General features: G+C 48.7%; 1 protein-coding gene across 12 annotated transcripts in view; it reads left to right on the top strand.

Moving 5' to 3' along the window:
* The window catches only part of LOC135528460 (retinoic acid receptor gamma-A), a 75140-nt gene that overhangs the window by 43820 nt on the left and 10614 nt on the right, over positions 1-20706 (top strand). Inside the window, exon 1 of one of the 12 annotated variants that reach the window (XM_064957565.1) lies at positions 2265-3339. The exons of 10 other annotated variants lie outside the window; for them this stretch is intronic. In XM_064957565.1, coding sequence (XP_064813637.1) covers positions 3195-3339 — 145 coding nt within the window. In that variant the 5' untranslated portion in view covers positions 2265-3194. Of the gene's footprint in view, positions 1-2264; positions 3340-20706 lie in introns of those variants that run through there. One more of the 12 variants, XM_064957566.1, reaches the window with a different exon arrangement.

Here is a 20706-nt window from a genome sequence, read left to right as displayed (position 1 = left end):
AGCCATGCAATCTCCATAAACAAACATTGGCAGTAGAATGACTTTCAGCGTGGCACCGTCATAGGATGCCACCTTTCCAACAAGTTAGTTGGTCAAATTTCTGCCCTGATAGAACTGTCCCGGTCAACTGTAAATGCTGTGATTGTGAAGTGGAAACATCTAGGAGCAACAACGGCTCAGCCGTGAAGTGGTAGGCCACACAAGCTCACAGAATGGGAGCTTGGCCTGTCCTCGGTTTCAACACTCACTACCAAGTTCCAAACTGCCTTTGAAGCAACGCCAGCACAAGAAATGCTCGTTGGGAGCTTCATGAAATGGGTTTCCAAGGCCGACCAGCCGCACACAAGCCTAAGATCACAATGCAAATTACAAGATCACAAATCACAGATCACAAGTGTAAATATTGCCCGCATTGGATTCTGGAGCAGGGAAAACACGTTTTCTGGAGTGATGAATCACACATCGTCATATGGCAGTCTGACGGAAGAATCTGGGTTTGGCGGATGCCATGAGAATGCTACCTGCCCCAATTCATAGTGCCAACTGTTAAGTTTAGTGAAGGAGGAAAAATGGACTGGGGCTGTTTTTCATGGTTCGGGCTAGGCCCCTTAGTTCCAGTGAAGGGAAATTTTAACGCTACATCATACAGTGACATTCGAGGAAATTTTGTGGTTCCAACTTTGTGGCAACAGTTTGGGGAAGGCCCTTTCCTGTTTCAGCATGACAATAACCCTGTGCACAAAGTGAGGTCAATACAGAAATGTTTTTTTTTTTCGAGAACAGTGTGGAAGAACTTGACTGGCCTGCACAGAGCCATGACCTCAACCCCATCGAACACCTTTGGGATGAATTGGAACGCATACTGCGAGCCAGGCCTACTCGCCCAACATCATGACCCGACCTCACTAATACTCTTGTGGCTGAATGGAAGCGAGTCGCCTCAGCAAAGTTCCAACATCGAGTGGAACATCTTCCCAGAAGAGTGGAGGCTGTTATGGCAGCAAAGGGGGGGACCAACTCCATTTGTCACTCCTGTTGGGGGTTTTTGCTCTCTGATTGGCTCAAAGTCAAGTTGTTGGTCACCGACGAGCATTCCGATTCTACAAGTAGAAACTGCAGGTTTGTCGTTACTGGGTCGGCACGCAGCTGGTACCGCGTTTGTTCTAGCGAGAGAAGAAACGGCCTCCCGCTGTGATAAGTACCTATAGGCAGTCTATCCGCAGTGAGCTTCTCGGTGTGCTTCATGCTTTAGGAATGTTGACTGGTGGTTTAGAATGTGAGGCATGACTTGTGTGTCTGTGTCTGGTGGTGCAATTACCTTTCAGGTGTGTCATGTCGTCATGACACATCGTCTGTTAAGAGACCTTTTACGGAAATCCTTTATTTGTCTTCCGTGTTCATGTTAGTATTTTGTCCCAACTACACATGTATACAGCTTTGTAATGCCCTTTTATAATGTCTTGTAATACAAAGAAAATGTGTTATGACACTAATGAAGCATTATATTAAAATCAAATGACAGTTTATTTGAAGTGTATTTAACAGACGCCTCAGTACACTTGACCACACTTTTTTTTTTATACATTTACATTTACATTTAAGTCATTTAGCAGACGCTCTTAATAGAAAGTGTTACCATTATTTTCCATGTTTATATCCATTCTTCTCTCTTATTTCTCTGAGTCTCCAGTTAGCTCCAGTTATATATTTGTTTTGACTTGAAGGAGGTCAGATGAGTTTGAGAGGAGTGTGTTCACTGCCAATCTCACAGTGTGTGCGTGTGTGCGTGTGTGCGTGTGTGCGTGTGTGTGTATTGAGGGTATTTATCTGACTTAATGCACTGAGGGGATTGAGCCACGCAGGCTCTCATTCATCACTGTTAAAGCACTGCCAGAGAGAGAGAGAGAGGGGAGGATAGAGAGAGAAGAAACAGAAAGAATGAGAAAAAAGGGGAAGGAGAGACAGAAAGAGAGCGAGATGGAGATAGAAGGGAAGGGAGAGGAGGAGAGAGGGAAAGGGGGAGTGAGCGAGAGAAACAGATAGACAAAAGGGAGGGATTTAGCCTGGCATCTGGGTTCAGCACAGTTCTCTCTCTCTCTCTCTCGCTCTCTCCCTCCCTCCCTCTTTCTCTCCCTCTCTCTTTCTCTGTGTCTGCCTGTCCAGACTTTAATATGGTTATGATTAGAGACGGGGGGTCAGGGAGGGAGGGAGGGGACTCATATTGGCTGCAGGGGAAATGGGGGAGGTGCAGTGCAAAGACAAATGGAGACAACCAACAGGAGGAGAGGGATCTGAATAGGGCAGTGGAGGAGAGAGGTTGTGTTTGTTTGCGTTCAGGCTGAAATATGAAACACAAAAGAAAGCCGTGGACAAAAAAGAGGAGTTGAGAAGAATGGAATAAAGTTTTGTCCTCTAACCAAATCAGTCCCTTCCTAGCAGCAAAGGGCTCTGGCCCCCTCCCCTCCTCTTCCCCATCCCTCCTCCTCTCTCTCTCTCTCGCTCTCTTTCTCTCTCTCCACCCCCTCCCTCTAGATCCTCTCTCTTTCTCACTCTCTCTCTCTCCACCCCCTCTCGCTCTCAGGCTGAGGCGGTTGGTTCACTCCACTATGCTGTGTATGCCTGGGACGCAGCAGTGAGAGAGAGAGAGAGAGAGGGAGAGAGGGAGAGAGAGGGCTGTGTGAAAGAGAGGGAGCTGTTATTTAGGTCTTTTACAGCAGACAGGGAGCAGCTTGCCCTAGGGCGAGGGGAGAACGATAGAGCAACAGAGAGCTCAGAGGAGCAGCCACAGCCAGGCAGGAACCAGCCCTGCATTCCAGACAAGGGGAAGGGAAAAGGGGGAACAGAAGTTCCAGAAGGAAAGGAGAGAACAGGCGAGAGAGAGAGAGAGAGAGAGAGAGAGAGAGAGAGAGAGAGAGAGAGAGAGAGAGAGAGAGAGAGAGAGAGAGAGAGAGAGAGAGGTAAGGAAAGGAGGGAAAAGGTAGCAGGAGGCAACAACACATCAGAGCTACAGGAGGGGTTTGAACCAGGACCTTTGCTGTTGTTGTTGTTGTTGTACTACAGTGAGGTGACCTAGCTACTCCAGGAGGAAGGAAGAGGGGTAGGTGGATCATCAGGGTTTATCTGTGTGTTCTCAGGAGGTAGGGACTAGGGAAGTGGTACTGTAACAGTAGAAGGAGGGTTAAAGCTCCACCACCATGTTTGACTGTATGGAAGCTCTGGGGATGGGCCCCCGCCAGCTTTATGATGTCACCAGCCGGGGTACGTGCATGCTGCGGAAGGCAAGCCCCTTCTTCGCGGGCCTGGACCCCTTCGCCTGGACCGGCAGCGCCAGCGTTCAATGTAAGTCAATGGCATCCTGTTTGCATGTCCTGTGTCACGCTCTCCCGCTGAGCTAGCTGGATGCTGTACTCAGTGTGTGCCGCTGGGCTCGTTGTTCACCCCAGGCAGGACTGCTCTAACTCGGGAGCTGACTGTCAAGGCTCGAGGGTCTAGAGCGCACCATACCACAGAGCTCTGTGTGTGTGTGTGTGTGTGTGTGTGTGTGTGTGTGTGTGTGTGTGTGTGTGTGTGTGTGTGTGTGTGTGTGTGTGTGTGTGTGTGTGTGTGTGTGTGTGTGTGTGTGTGTGTGTGTGTGTGTGATTGGACAGGACGGGACTGGGACTTGGATCTCCGCCCCCACCCTCTGCCCTGCACTCACCCTCTTAACCCCCCCCCCAAGAGCCTGTTGGGGCAACTCACCTAACTGGGACAGCTAGCTAATGCTATGCTATGCTATGCTAGTCTCTGTGTCTGTCTGTGTGTGTTTGTTTGACTTCGGAGAGGCTGTTGTGCTAAACCACAGGTTCAGGCTCGCCGTGATAATGCCAGCCACCTGGTTTCGGACCTTGCGGGGTTGGCTGTGTGTGCAAAGTAAGAAAGTACAGATAGAAGAGCAATAGGAAAAGAGAGAGGGACATAGCGAGTAACCTGACACTTAGGACATAACGTCAGCCAGGCAGATTACTGTACATGCCTTGTTCTCGTCACAATCGCCACTGTGACGGCGTGAGCTTGACACGTGGGAACCACAGTGGTCGTGAAAGTAGTACGCGTTTTTAGTTGGAAGTATTGTTGCTGTTAATGATATTTCTCCGGAGCTAAATAGCTATAAATGAATAAGTAGATGAATTATTCAGTGGTTAAATTGATGAATAAATTAGTAACTTGAAATGTTGCTCGGGCTTCAGAAGAGCCAAAGGGTTTTTTCTCGCTGTCTTTTTCTCTGCCAGAGTTTTGAATATTTCCTCCCTCGCTCACCGCCTTCCCTCCATTCCAGATTTCAGACAGTCCTCTGGCTCTATTAACAACAGGCCTGTCTCGGACAGACAAAACTTAAGTCCATTTCCATAGGCGTCCAGGGGGCCTATGGGGCTGTCAGAAAGAGAATTCGTGTGGAAAAGAAGGAGTGGGGGTGTGATGTTGTGTTGTAGGGAGCAAGCCACGAATGACACAACTAAGAAGAAAAACGCAACACACCGTCAAACCACAAAACAGTAGCTAGTTCAATTGTTGCTTCTCTGTAACCCTTCCCGTTGAGTTTTTTTTGGGGGGAATAACTGCGGTGTTGGATTCTCCCTAAGCATTGCTTTTTCATATTTGATATAGTTCAACCTTCTGCTTTTTTTCCCCTCCTTTTGACGGGTTCTTGGGGGCAGTCATCTGTCTTCATTACTCGTGAAGACACCAGCGTTTCAGTGGCTGTCATGCACACTGGGTTCTCTTTAATGAAGACAGATGCCCTGTCAGGCCAGGGGAGGCCTAGGGGGACTCCATGCAGACCAGCCAGCCAGCCTCTCCTCTCCTCTCTTCTCCTTTGCTTTCTTCTTTCTTTCCTGTTCTCCTCTCTCCTCCCCTCTCATCTCCTCTCTTCTACAGCCAGCCAGGGAGCTCTCATGATAACAAGAGGAGATTATTTAGTCAATCAGAGACCTCACTAGTCTTTCACTCTGACCCCCACACACACTTTTAAAAAGTAGCCGGTCAGGTCCCAAATGTATTTTTTATTTTTTTGTTCCTGGAGAGTCGAGAGAGAGAGAGGCCAGGTTGCCCTGAGGGTAGACAGAACTATCAGTCGGTGTTGCTGTGCGTGTGCGTGTGCATCCATGTGTGTGCGTTGTGCTGTTTCTGTCCCTCTGTGCCCAATAACCGTAGTAAACAAGGTGGCCCCGTCCTACACGAGCAGCAGCCATGATAGCTCTCCTTACTTTTATTTATTTTATTTAACCTTTATTTAACCTTGCTGAACCAGTTGCCCCTCATTGTCCTCTTCAATGAGGCAGATGAATTGATGTTTAAGTCTGATCTCTCTCTCATTAGGCCTGGCCAGCTGCAGAGCACAGCGGTCACGTCCCAAATGATACCCAGCGCCCTTCACAGTGCACTGCTATGGCGTATGGGTCCTGGTCAAAAGGAGTGCACTATGAAGGGAATAGGGTGCCATTTGGGACACAAACGGGGGGCTAGCAGCAAGCTAACGAGCTAAACTCCCCAAAAGTAGAGACACTCCGCTATGAGTGTCTCTACTCAGCTCTACTGTCATAAAATGAACAACATTCATGACTCCTTGACTCTTTTCCCAGTGAGCTGTTAAAGCATGACACTCGTCCCTACATTTGTTCTAGATATTTGGTTTGTTTCTTATTTTGTTAGGGAGAACTCTGAAACCAGAGTTAATGAAGGTTTGAACATCATATTTTTTTTTAAATCTAAGATTTTTTCCCCCACAACTCTATACGCAATCCAAACATTAGCAACACGGTGATTCATTGTTGAGTCACGTCATTATCATCCGTTTATTATAATTCTGACAAACAGACACCATGCTAATAAAGAAAAGTTACTCGAAAGCAATTCTGGAAATCAATGGGGTAGATTTTGGATTTCCTTGTCGTTGCGGTGTCATTGCTGTTAGAGTGTGCCTGGTCAGAATCAAAGGGGACTTTTAGCGTGTGGTCATGATCCGCGTTCCCGTTTTCTATCTGGTGATTGGTGACTGCTTCTTCTCTTCTGGCCAATGTCAGAGGTTACAGAGAGGCTATGGGCTGGCCAATGTCAGATCCACAACATATTTGGTGTCCTTGTAGCCTACTGCTCTTCAAGTGTCTGATGTAAATGTAGTTTGTAGAAATACGTCAGGGCTGTATGGGAAGGAAAATGGTGTGGTGATTTTGAAATGACTCCTACTGGATCATATTTGACGGTACGAATGAAAGGCACATCTGCTGTTTCTTCACTTTCTACGCAATTTCCTTTGCTCACATTCTATGGACAGGAAAAGGGTAATGGTGGAGACATACCATAATAACGCATTCAGACGTCGTCACGACGAGCTAAATCAGTCAACTTCCTATGAGACGCCGAAGGATGACGCAGCAGTGATACCCCGCCTTTTTGCATTACCGACATGTTCTTGCACATAGAAGGATCTAGCAATTTAGCTGTAATACACGTGATAGAGTTCTATTTGAAAGCTTTCCTCTTCTTCTTGTAACCAATAGGATGAGTCTAACTGGTCACATGTTGATGGTTTTTGATTGGATCTCTCTTCTCTCTCCTCATTGTACGCACGCACGCGCGCACACGCACAAACACACACACACACACACACAGCTCTTTGTTTTCCCTTAATGTACTGTTCGATGTGAATTGATGAGCTAAATGAAACAGGTCCTATAACTACCTAGCTGGGAGGAAAAGACAGGATGTGCCCCAAATGGCACCTTAGTCCCCTATATAGTGCACTGCTTTTGACCAGGGCCCAGGCGGACTGTATAGGAAATATTGTGCCCTTCGAGACGTAGCCACAGACTGCTAAGTGGTCCCTGTGACCACTGTCACACCGAGCAGTTCAGATCCTTCTCTGTCCTTACGGAACTACGGATCATTCTCTCTTGCTAATGGAACTCTGCAGTTATTTCATTAGAATTACAAAAGATCCAATTAAAAGATTAGAATGCCTGAGGGGGCAGGACTGTGAATAGATAGTTGGTTGGCTGGTTGGTGAGGAGGGATGGTTAGGAGCGTGTGTGTGTGTGTGTGTGTGTGTGTGTGTGTGTGTGTGTGTGTGTGTGTGTGTGTGTGTGTGTGCGAGAGAGAGACTTGGGGTGGGGTGAGGGGTACATTGCATGGAAGGGCAGCAGCAGGAATGTGGACTAGTCAGTGCTGTAATACAGACATAAACCCTGCTGATCCCGTCAGCATCACGTCAAATGAAAGTGTACGAAGTTAAAAGGCTTAAATAGTCAGCTGATTGCCAGGTCATTGCAGCGTAACTGATACGACCGAGTGAAAAGAAAAACCTTCACATTTTTCCTTTGAATTTCAAACAGCCATTGTGTGCCACACAGACATGCACACCCCTAGGCCTGATCCTTCATACACTGCCCTTAAACTTCTATTTGTTCAGTGCAGGAATAGTAGAGTTTTTAGACAAAGTGCAGGCTAAAATAACACACATCCCGAACCCAATGCTGGCTAGAAAGTCTTGTAAGGCCTGTCTATCTGGCTGTGTGTGGGTGGGTGTTGGACTTGGGTGTGAATGAGAAGGTGTAAATCTACCTACATGTGTCGGTGTGTGTGCATTGCGTACGTACGCACGCACGCGTGTGTAAGCGCTTGCTTATGTCTGTGTGCCCGTAGCCCAAAACCACTGGTGCTGGGACTGCTGTGTCAGACCCACAGACAGGGTTAGGTTAGCCAGGACGTGCCAAGGCTAGATTCCACAGTGGCTTGCTGGAATCTAGCTCCACGCTGTCCTGACAGCTTATAGCCCTTCCACACTGTAAACTGTAAATAGGACAGATCTGTCTGTTAGTCTAATCAACATAGCCTGGATGGGCCCCAGTCACCTCACATGCACTGGCTAGCTTTCTCTTTATACGTGATCACTACACTCTACACAATCTGCTACATAAACTACAAAAGTACTGATTTCAACCCACATGGATGCGAAAGGGACAGATGCCCTGTTTCCTTTTTGTGTTGTCTTGCTAACTTCTATGGTCATTGTCAAGCCGAACATGGAGGACAGCTGATACCAGCACAAACAGTCCTGGGACCAGGCTATCTCTTCCCATCCATGTGGGTTGAAATCAGTGTTTTTATGGGTGTTGTTGTTGATGAGCTAGGTTATTCTCCTCTTCCCAATCTGGTCCCAGATCTGTTTGTGCTGTCTCACCAACTCCTATGGGTCATTGTTGCGGCAAAATGACCATCCGAGAGGGCAATGCAGTAGCACAAACAGATCTGCGCCCAGGCTTTCTCTTCCTGTCCGTGTGGGTTGAAATCTGTGCTTTTATATATATGTTTATGAACCAGATTTCGTAGAAGCAGTGATTATGTCTGTCAGCCACAGGACCACAATGGTAGCTCCCACCTCAAGTGACACAGCTAACCCTAACCCCAACCTCAAGTTACACAGCTACACCCCAACCTCAAGTTACACAGCTACACCCCAACCTCAAGTTACACAGCTACACCCCAACCTCAAGTTACACAGCTACACCCCAACCTCAAGTTACACAGCTACACCCCAACCTCAAGTTACACAGCTACACCCCAACCTCAAGTTACACAGCTACACCCCAACCTCAAGTGACACAGCTACACCCCAACCTCAAGTGACACAGCTACACCCCAACCTCAAGTGACACAGCTACACCCCAACCTCAAGTGACACAGCTAACCCTACCCCAACCTCAAGTGACACAGCTACACCCCAACCTCAAGTGACAAAGCTAACACCCCAACCTCAAGTGACACAGCTAACCCTAACCCCTACCTCAAGTGACACAGCTACATCCCAACCTCAAGTTACACAGCTACACCCCAACCTCAAGTGACACAGCTAACCCTAACCCCAACCTCAAGTGACACAGCTACATCCCAACCTCAAGTTACACAGCTACACCCCAACCTCAAGTGACACAGCTACAACCCCAACCTCAAGTGACACAGCTAACCCTATCCCCAACCTCAAGTGACACAGCTAACCCTAACCCCAACCTCAAGTTACACAGCTACACCCCAACCTCAAGTTACACAGCTACACCCCAACCTCAAGTTACACAGCTACACCCCAACCTAAGAGTTACAAAGCTTAAACCCCAACCCTCAAGTTACACAGCTACACCCCAACCTCAAGTGACACAGCTACACCCCAACCTCAAGTGACACAGCTACACCCCAACCTCAAGTTACACAGCTACACCCCAACCTCAAGCTACACAGCTACACCCCAACCTCAAGTGACACAGCTACACCCCAACCTCAAGTGACACAGCTAACCCTAACCCCAACTCAAGTGACACAGCTAACCCTAACCCCTACCTCAAGTTACACAGCTACACCCCAACCTCAAGTTACAAAGCTACACCCCAACCTCAAGTGACACAGCTAACCCTAACCCCAACCTCAAGTGACACAGCTACACCCCAACCTCAAGTTACACAGCTACACCCCAACCTCAAGTGACACAGCTAACCCTAACCCCAACCTCAAGTTACACAGCTAACCCTAACCCCAACCTCAAGTTACACAGCTACACCCCAACCTCAAGTTACACAGCTACACCCCAACCTCAAGTTACACAGCTACACCCCAACCTCAAGTGACACAGCTAACCCTAACCCCAACCTCAAGTGACACAGCTAACTCTAACCCCAACCTCAAGTTACACAGCTACACCCCAACCTCAAGTTACACAGCTACACCCCAACCTAAGAGCAGCTAACCCCAACCTCAAGTGACAAATGTAACCCTAACCTCAACCTCAAGTTACACAGCTAACCCCAACCTCAAGTGACAGAGCTAACCCTAACCTCAACCTCAAGTTACACAGCTAACCACAACCTCAAGTGACCCAGCTAACCCTAACCCCAACCTCAAGTGACACAGCTAACCCTAACCCCAACCTCAAGTTACACAGCTACACCCAAACCTCAAGTTACACAGCTACACCCCAACCTCAAGTGACACAGCTAACCCTAACCCCAACCTCAAGTTACACAGCTACACCCCAACCTCAAGTTACACAGCTACACCCCAACCTCAAGTGACACAGCTAACCCTAACCCCAACCTCAAGTGACACAGCTAACTCTAACCCCAACCTCAAGTTACACAGCTACACCCCAACCTCAAGTTAGACAGCTACACCCCAACCTCAAGTGACACAGCTAACCCTAACCCCAACCTCAAGTGACACAGCTACACCCCAACCTCAAGTTACACAGCTACACCCCAACCTCAAGTTACACAGCTACACCCCAACCTCAAGTGACACAGCTAACCCTAACCCCAACCTCAAGTGACACAGCTAACCCTAACCCCAACCTCAAGTTACACAGCTACACCCCAACCTCAAGTTACACAGCTACACCCCAACCTCAAGTGACACAGCTAACCCTAACCCCAACCTCAAGTTACACAGCTACACCCAAACCTCAAGTGACACAGCTACACCCCAACCTCAGTGACACACAACCCCAACCTCACACCCCAACCTCAAGTGACACAGCTAACCCCAACCTCAAGTGACAACTTCAACCTCAAGTTACACAGCTAACCCCAACCTCAAGTGACCCAGCTAACCCCAACCTCAAGTGACACAGCTAACCCTAACCCCAACCTCAAGTGACACAGCTACACCCCAACCTCAAGTGACACAGCTAACCCCAACCCCAACCTCAAGTGACACAGCTAACCCTAACCCCAACCTCAAGTAACCCCAACCTCAAGTTACACAGCTAACCCTCTCAACACAGCTAACCCTAACCTCAAGTGACACAGCTAACCATAACCTCAACCTCAAGTGACACAGCTACACCCCAACCTCAAGTGACACAGCTAACCCTAACCTCAAGTTACACAGCTAACCATAACCTCAACCTCAAGTTACACAGCTAACACTAACCTCAACCTCAAGTGACACAGCTAACCCTAACCTCAACCTCAAGTTACACAACGAACCCTAACCTCAACCTCAAGTGACACAGCTAACCCTAACCTCAAGTGACACAGCTAACCCTAACCTCAATCTCAACCTACACAGCTAACCCCAACCTCAACCTCAAGTGAATTCAAACGTTTGGGTCACAGAGTCTCCTACCCACATAGTCTGAACCGACAGGGAATATGTTGCCAAATGGCACCACATTCCCCACATTGTGCACTATTTCTGCGATAGTGCTGCATGTGCACTATATAGGGAATAGGTAATAGGCTGCCATTTGGTACCCATCCCCATGGCTCATACAGTATGAGGATGGAAGGAAGGTGAGGGCTTTCAAAGAGCTTAGATTCAATGGTTTGCGAACCATTGTGGTGCTAAGGAAAGTCAAGGACTTATTTCCATTGTGGTCCTCAAAATGCTTTCACAAACAGTATGGTTGGTTGGTGGGCACAAAGGAAGTGTCTCTCGCTGCCACCAATCCCTGTTGGCATTGTGCTTGTTTACGGTTAGCAGTGTTTGCCTGCGAGGCACTTTCCCCACTCTGCTGAGGCGTGGGCAATGGGCTTCCGGGCTGGTGTGTGTGTGTGTGTGTGTGTGTGTGTGTGTGTGTGTGTGTGTGTGTGTGTGTGTGTGTGTGTGTGTGTGTGTGTGTGTGTGTGTGTGTGTGTGTGTGTGTGTGTGTGTGCTTGCGTGCAACTGTGTATGTGTGTGTGTGTGTTTGTCCGTCTGGAACCATGTGTGAGCTCAGTGTGAAGGGAGAGGTTCTGTTACCAGCGTGTTATTGACTGACAGCTTGGCTCCACCGTTGCTAGGGCCCACTGTTATGAGAGGCTCAGGCCAGACAGGGAGAGAGCGAGAGGAGATGGAGGGAGACTCCACTCTGTGTGAATGGGTTGTGTTTACTCAGCAGACACACAGTGGTTAGAATGTATTTATTCCCATTATCTTAGCAGAGTGTTGGAGAGTGACTGGGGCTTTGGTTGGGCTGGACTGGACTGGGAGGGTGGCACCCCATGTACTGTGCCATATAGCCACTCTGCCAGGTTCTGTGCCATATAGCCACTCTGCCAGGTTCTGTGCCATATAGCCACTCTGCCAGGTACTGTGCCATATAGCCACTCTGCCAGGTTCTGTGCCATATAGCCACTCTGCCAGGTTCTGTGCCATATAGCCACTCTGCCACTCCATGCCACTCTGCCAGGTACTGTGCCATATAGCCACTCTGCCAGGTTCTGTGCCATATAGCCACTCTGGTACTGTGCCATATAGCCACTCTGCCATGTACTGTGCCATGCCAGGGTACTGTGCCATATAGCCACTCTGCCAGGTACTGTGCCATATAGCCACTCTGCCAGGTACTGTGCCATATAGCCACTCTGCCAGGTACTGTGCCACATAGCCACTCTGCCAGGTACTGTGCCACATAGCCACTCTGCCAGGTACTGTGCCATATAGCCACTCTGCCAGGCACTGTGCCATATAGCCACTCTGCCAGGTACTGTGCCATATAGCCACTCTGCCAGGTACTGTGCCATATAGCCACTCTGCCAGGTACTGTGCCATATAGCCACTCTGCCAGGTTCTGTGCCATATAGCCACTCTGCCAGGTACTGTGCCATATAGCCACTCTGCCAGGTACTGTGCCATATAGCCACTGCCATCTCTGCGGTGTGTGTGTGTGTTTTGGAAGTATGGTCACTGATGAAGAACGGCCATGTGTTGTCATGCGTGTCTGCGTTAAAAAGGTGTGCCTTTCAGTACTTCAGAAGGCATGTGCTCGTGTGCGTACGTGTGCGTTGGTGTGTGTGTGCGTGCGTGTGCATCTGTGCGTGTGCCTTGGCCCAGTACCACAGCCCAGTCTCTGCGATCCCCTAGGAACTCAGTTTGAAGCCAACAACAGAACTTCACGTGCCCTGGCTCAATCCTCTCACTCCTCTACTGGAAACATCCATCTTTTTGAATGGAAGTGTGCTGTAGTGCCGGAGTCAGCTTGTCAACAAGTGGCGATCAGACAGCTAGCTTTCACTTTGGAGTTATAAACCAGATTCACGCTCTATTTAGGAAAGCTGTGTTGGTTCAAAATAAAACGCTATTGTGGTTCAACATGTTAATGGGGAGTTCTTCGTCTCAAGGTGACTCACTGGTGTTACTTCAGGTCGCCTGATCCCAGATCTGTTTTGTGCTGTTTAGCCAACTCGTGTTCTATGGTCTTGTCACTGGCTACACGGCACAAACCGATCTGAGACCTGGCTCGATCAAAAGGGAACTTATTTGACTTTTTAACCAGTGGACTGTTCTCAGCTCTGTCATCATGTAGAGTCATTGTCTGAATCTCCCCACCCGTAGTGAACGTCGGGCAACCCCTTCCCTTAGTCAGTTGGTTGCCAAGCTAAAGTGAAAAGTAAGAGCCTCACGTACACAAACACGTCATTTCTCTATTTCCTGTTGCTCAAAGCAGAAGTTTCTCAGGCTGTGTTTTGCCATCTGAAGTGACTGGTGCCAGGATCAGGCCAACTGCATGCAGGGGAAAGTCAAAACACTACTTAGGCTGCGTCTTAACTGGCACCCTATTCCCTATATAGTGCACTACTTTTGGCTAGGGCCCATAGGGCCGCCATAGGGGCCCTGGTCAAACGTAGTGCACTGTATAGGGAACAGGGTGCAATTTAAGACGCAACTTTATTCTCAGTACCAAAACGTACAGATTGCTACCACTCTCTCGCAAACACAAATCATGTTGACAGCAGTCTCTCTCTGTCTTTGACAGCAGCAGTTTTAGTCAGACAGAGACAAAAAAAGATACATACACAATCGGTCAAAAGTTTGGGAACACCTAAGCATTCAAGGGTTTTCTTTATTTGGACTATTTTCTACATTGTAGAATAATAGTGAAGACATCAAAAACTATGAAATGGAACATGTGGAATCATGTACAACCCAAAAAGTGTTAAATAAATCTAAATCAATTTTAGATTGGAGATTCTTCAAAAAGCCATCCTTTGCCTTGATGACAGCTTTGCACACTCTTGGCATTCTCTCAACCAGATTCACGAGGTAATCACCTGGAATGCATTTCAATTAACAGGTGTGCCTTCTTCAAAGTTAATTTGTGGAATTTCTTTCCTTCTTAATGCGTTTGAGCCAATCAGTTGTGTTGTGACATGGTGGTATACAGAAGACAGCCCTATTTGGTAAAATACCAAGTCCATAATATGGCAAGAACAGCTCAAATAAGCATAATTCCATAAATGCAGAAAAACCCTTGAATGAGTAGGTGTTCTAAAACCTTTTGACCAGTACTGTATGTACTGAGAATCTGGGCTAAGGACAGTGTAAAGTCGCTCTGTATACGAGCGACTGCTCAATGACCAAAAATGTCATTGTAATGTAAGCAGAGCTGTTAGAGTAGCCTGGTTCCAGGTCTGTTTGTGCTGTATAGCCCAACTCCTATAGTATGACAGTGACCTCAGGAGATCGCAAGACCAGCACACACAAAAGAAATCTGGGACTAGGCTAATGTTAAAGTGTGATCTACCCCAAACAGGGCAGGGTTTCTGAAATGTCGTCGGTAGTTGTGGAGCCATGAGTAGTACTGTTGTTGTTTACATTGTCCTCACGTCCTGCCACGGTGGGCTACTTCTACTTTTCAGGTTTCTATTGTTGCGTGGAGGAAGCAATAGCAATCGAATGAGCTGCAGTAGCGCTAGTTGCAGTGCCCCAGACAGACAGACAGACAGACAGACAGACAGACAGGTGAGAGGTAGCACTACAGGTGGTGAGAGGAAGGCTAGGCGGACAGACGACGGCCCAGGGATAAAAACATTTTTTTAAACCGTCTAGGAGACGAACGTCTCCTGTCCCCACCACCAGACAGACACGGTGGGTTCAAATCATATTTGTTTCCTTCCAAACGCTGTCAGTCTGTCTGAGTATTAGCTGAGGCCTGTACCACTGCCAGATCTGGGTTACTGTGGGCAGCAGTCACTGAAGAAGACTGCTCTCTTTCATGGTGCTTGTGGCCAGATGAACAGTCGGTTGGTGCTCACCACAGGATGCAGGAGGAGATTATCTGCACATTTGGACTTGTCTGTCTGCCTCCTCCTGCCTCTGCCTTCAGAATAGCCTGTTACACTGCATGATTACATCTGATTGATTTCTGAGATGTTCCTTTTGTTGGTTGCCCCCTCTTCACTTGGGCCCTCTCCTCCGCAGGTCTTTCTTTAGGCCGCCCCGGGGGCTTGAAGGGAACCGCCGGTGGTGGTGGGTAGTATGGCTGTTTGAAGCTCGGTGTGGTTTGACAGGCTGGTCTGGTGGTGGGATGCAGGAACAGAAAGGGAGTTAACTCTGTGCCAAATGTTAGCTGTTGGCTTGGCTGGCTCCATCAAGGGCCAGAAATCAAAAGTGTCTTTTTATGAGGTGTTGTAAAGAAGAAAGGCTGGTTTGAAGGAGTGTGCCGCTCTGCGCCTGTCTCAGACTGAAACGCCACGGGGACACAAGCGGTTACCGGTCCCACCTGCTGCCTGTCTGCCTTCCTGGTCTGGTTTGGGCTGCCCACCTTGTCTGGAAGTTTGAAGTTTCAACGTTTATTTTACAGGACACAGCAGGTGTAAAACAGTACAGTGAAATCTTTCCCAAACAACGCAGTATTTAATGTCAAGGTAAGAGGGAATAATTTCAATAAAATACAATGAGTAATATAGGAGGGAACCATAGAAGGTACGCTGCTGTATATGCAGGGTCAGTACCAGGTGCATACTTACAATCTGCAGGTACCCATACAACATTATAGAACGTTAGGTCTACACGTCAGAAAACCCACTTATGCAATATTTGCATTTGTGGAACGGGCACTGGTGATTCTTCATAGAGTGTTTTTCTCTCTCTTTCTCTCTATCTCTCTCTCTCTCAGACAGTGTGCATACACACATATGTCTGCGTGTGTGTTTCGTGACTTGGTGCTGGTTATGACAGCAGGGTGAAAAGTCCTGTGGGGTGGGTTAAGTTGGTGGGTTCTCTGCTCTGTCTGTCTACATTGGTGTTTCCTCTCCTCTGCTCCCCCTCTCCCTTCCTCTCCTTCTTCTCCTCTCCCTCTCCTTCTTTTCCTCTCCTCTCCCTCTGCTCTCCCTCTCCTTCATCTCCTCCTCCTCTCCCTCCCCTTCATCTCCTCTCCCTCTCCTCCCCTCCTCGCCCTCTCCCTCCTCTTCTCTCCCTCTCCTCCCCTCCTCTCCCCTTCTCCCTCTCCTCTCCCCCTCTCCTCTCCTCCACCACCTCGTCCTCTCCTTCCTCTTCTCTTCCTCTCCTCCTCTCCCTCTAATCATCTCATCCTCTCATCTCCTCTCCTCCCCTCTGAGTGTTGAACCAGTCCCTCTGCAGTTTTATTTATCACAGGCCTCGAAGGGTCCAGACAAGCTGTAAAGGGACACTTTCCCAGTTGAAAGGTACACAGTGATTCAAGAGAGCTTACAGCAATAGAGCTTGAACAGTAAAAGTCATCAGCATGATTGGCAACGTTTCAACCTGTCTTGACCACAGGGGTATAGAGCTGGTAGTGTCAGTAGAAGGAAGTGTTTAGCCTAGGGTTGGTACATGAGCTGTCAACCCATATAAAAAGCCATGACGCCACAGGGGGAGACGATAAAGAACTGCATCAGAGCCTCCGGAAGAAGGGAGTGCGACAAAAAAAGAGGAAGGAAACGTGTATGGTGCTGAAGGGCCTTACACAAGAGGGGTGGCAGGAAGAGGTGGGCAGAGAGAGAGAGAGAGAGACCGAGGGAGGGAGAGACAGAAAGAGAGAGGTGGCACTATACTGGCACGACAAACAATGGAGGGATGCCACTCTCTCTGTCCCCTATGTTGTGGCACAGGCTCGTTCTGGGGTTACCGTGATATAGTGGAGTAGTAGAAACACCCATCAACAGTTGGAGAATCCCTGTCTTGTTGTCTGTAGTGCAGTATTAAAGTAAAGCAGGGCTCTTCCGGTAGGGCCACAGCCTGTGCCATTGGGTTTAGGTGCCAGGGGCTCTGCTTACCTTTCAGCCCCCACTGTTCCACAAGCTCTTCTCAATCTGGTGCCCTTCTGTCAGTCTGTCAGGCCACCCTGTCTCGTCTACACAGACACAACTGTCCGTCGCTCCCTCGCACACTGCCTCACACATGCGTGCACAGTACACCCTTACGGAGGGGGGGGGGGACACACGTTCTCTTGTAGTCACATGTTCCATTTCATGTGAAGTCATGTGACTTTCCACATGTGAAATCATGTGGTTTTTCTGTAAGGGCACACAGACAAAGCACAAAACGCGTGCCCACGCGTAGGCACACACACAGTACACACACACACACAGTACACACACACACACAGTACACACACACACACACAGCGTTCAGATAGTCTCGGCCAATCTCATCTCACTCTCTGGCCTCTGACAGTGACATGTAAGGGAAATAAAACACAGCTGTGGGTTCTTTAATGAAGTTAGAGATGTGGCCATCGGTGGAATGTAACAGTCTACAGTAAGCACGGCCAATACAAAGAGCGATAAACAGCGTCACAACTAGCACATACAAGCACCGCGGCCCTTACAGCAGTACAGTGTGTGGAAACCGAGAGCAGAGGAGTGTAGCCTGCAGAGACTGGGTAGAGCCACTGGCTGGAAGAGTGCCCACTCTGAATTCAAAGTCCACAGTTCTATTCGCATACACACACACACACACACACACACACACACACACACACACACACTAACTCACATGCCAAGACTCTCTGGAACAGTGTCCCAGTGAAGACTCAATCATACCCACAGTCACGTAGACCACATCGACAGGCAGTCTATTGTGAAAGAAAAGTTGTTCCTCTGCCAGGGTGTCATATGCTAGCCTAGCTGCTCGGTTAAAATGAGGGTTGTGCAACAACACAAAACGCCTGAGGCACTAGAGCTGGGCGATATGGACAGAGAGCCATACCAGAATAATGAGAAATACAATGATATGTTTATAATGTTCATTTGCACCAGTTAAGCTACTTTCGTATATTACCATACCCTTACAACCACTACTACTGCTAGGAATGTTGTAACTATCAAATGTACCGTCAGTAATAGCCTGTATTAGCAGACTTATTTCATTTCTCACTTATCGTGATTATCGATACCAGTTCACTGCCCTCGAATAATGGTTGGCGCCGTCAGTGTTGATAATTTCCGGTTTATCGTCCCAGCTCTATGAGGCACACAGTCAACAGTCAAGCCTTTGCTCTGCTCACAATTCAATTGTTATTGCACCCACTCTCCTCTCCTCTTCACTCCTCTCCACTCCACTCCACTCATCCCCTCTCTACTCCTCCCCTCTCCACCCCTCCCCTCTCCTCTCCACTCCTCTCCACTCCACTCCTCCACTCCTCCCCTCTCCACTTCTCCCCTCTCCTCCCCTCTCCACTCTACTCCGCTCCTCGCCTCTCTACTCCTCCCCTCCACCCCACTCCTCTCCACCCCTCCCTCTCCACTCCTCTCCACTCCACTCATCCCCTCTCTACTACTCCCCTCTCCACCCCACTCCTCTCCACCCCTCCCCTCTCCACTCCTCCCCTCTCCTCTCCACTCCTCCCCTCTCCACTTCTCCCCTCTCCTCCCCTCTCCACTCTACTCCGCTCCTCGCCTCTCCCACTCCTCTCCTTGCCACTCCACTCCTCTCCTTGCCACTCCTCTCCACTCCTCTCCACTCCACTCAGACAAAACAAAAGACAGGTTTTGAAAATCTCCAGAAAGCTCCTTCTCTTTTGTTCTGTTTGTCCACCCTTCATTCTCTCCTTCTTCTATTGGATCGGTCGAACATCAAGGGAAGTCAATTGGCCCAGTTGATGTTGACCTAGAATTGAATGTAAATGACCTTCAGCTAAACGGCTATTTCTGTCTAGTGCACTTACATTTCACGTCTAATGAGGTGCAGTGATAGGATGTTACTGATGTAACCACGCAGATGGAGGGGTGTGTGTGTACGTGCATGCGTGTGTGTGTGTGTGTGTGTGTGTGTGTGTGTGTGTGTGTGTGTGTGTGTGTGTGTGTGTGTGTGTGTGTGTGTGTGTGTGTGTGTGTGTGTGTGTGTGTGTGTGTGTGTGTGTGTGTGTGTGTGTGTGTGAGAGAGAGACTGGGGATTAGTGTAGGCCAGGCCGGTGCAGCTGGGCCACTTGTGTACAGAGGCCATTGAAAGAGAGGGATTAGAGGTAAACTGATACTTAGCAGGAAATGAGCAGTGGCTACTCATAACTCAACTATACCCTCCTCTCTTCTCTTCTCCTCCCCTCTGTCACCCCTTACACATAGCCCCCACCCACTACCTACCACCCACCTCTCGTCCATCACCAGCCTGCAGCCCTCCAGAGGGGGATTGTCATGCAAATTGAGGTCCAGGCTTCAGAACTGATAAGAGGGCCTCTCATTTCAGAAGCATTTGTTTTCTAAACAGAGATGAGCTGGGATTGGGGGACAGGGGTAGACATGAAAAGACAGGGGAAGGGACTCAGGGGGGTTGATTGATCATTAAATGTGGGCCTGCTTTCTTGGGGTGGGGTAAATGTGGAGCGGTATTTGGATAGGTGTGTGTTTGCGTGTGTGTGTGTGAGTGTGCGTGCGTGTGTGTGTGAGTGTGTGTGTGTGTGTGTGTGTGTGTGTGTGTGTGTGTGTGTGTGTGTGTGTGTGTGTGTGTGTGTGTGTGTGTGTGTGTGTGTGTGTGTGTGTGTGTGTGTGTGTGTGTGTGTGTGTGTGTGTGTGTGTGTGTGAGAAAGAGAGAGAGAGAACAGGAGTCCTATTCTGTTTTACCACGGCAGCAAGCAGTTCCGTCTCTGTCCTAGTTTATCTCTCTCTCACTTCATCCCCCTTCTCTCGCTCGCTGCCCCCCCCCTACCCCCCCTTTCTCTTGTTCCACCTCTCCGCCACTCAGACGGTGTCAGTCAGCAACGGACAGTATCCATTTCTAGACCCCACACAGGAGTTGTCCTGTTCAAAGGACTCGTCAACACATGGCCCGTTTACTGCTGTTATTATTGCATGAACACACAGGTTCCCGGCACATTCTGCGCGGTTCCACTCGTTCCCTGTGTTTGATACATTCAGGGCCACGAGGATAGCTGCAGCTCCACTGCTGCAGAAACAATGTGCATACCCAATGGCACCCTATCCCCTATTTAGTGCACGGCGTGTGACCTCGGCCCATTTCTGACCTGGGTCAAGAGTACTGCACTATACAGGGAGTATGAGTCCAGACACAGTAACTTCTTTTCAAAGTGGTTAGAGTAGAGGGTGATTTGTTACTTTAGTATTGGGATTATTCCTCTAACAGATTTAACAGATTTACCTCAAGATGTTTCTGAGAAGGAATTTAGGCTGTGGACAATGATTATCTCTAGTAGTAGTAGTGGCAGTAGTAACAGTAGCAGAGTTACAGTGGCAGCAGCAGTAGGAACAGTAGCAGAGTTACAGTGGCAGCAGCAGTAGTAACAGTAGCAGAGTTACAGTGGCAGCAGCAGTAGTAACAGTAGCAGAGTTACAGTGGCAGCAGCAGTAGTAACAGTAGCAGAGTTACAGTGGCAGCAGCAGTAGTAACAGTAGCAGAGTTACAGTGGCAGCAGCAGTAGTAACAGTAGCAGAGTTACAGTGGCAGCAGCAGTAGTAACAGTAGCAGAGTTACAGTGGCAGCAGCAGTAGTAACAGTAGCAGAGTTACA

Source organism: Oncorhynchus masou, chromosome 33 (assembly GCF_036934945.1).
Source record: "Oncorhynchus masou masou isolate Uvic2021 chromosome 33, UVic_Omas_1.1, whole genome shotgun sequence".
NCBI classification, from domain to species: domain Eukaryota; kingdom Metazoa; phylum Chordata; class Actinopteri; order Salmoniformes; family Salmonidae; genus Oncorhynchus; species Oncorhynchus masou.
This window is presented reverse-complemented; position numbering and strand designations above follow the sequence as displayed.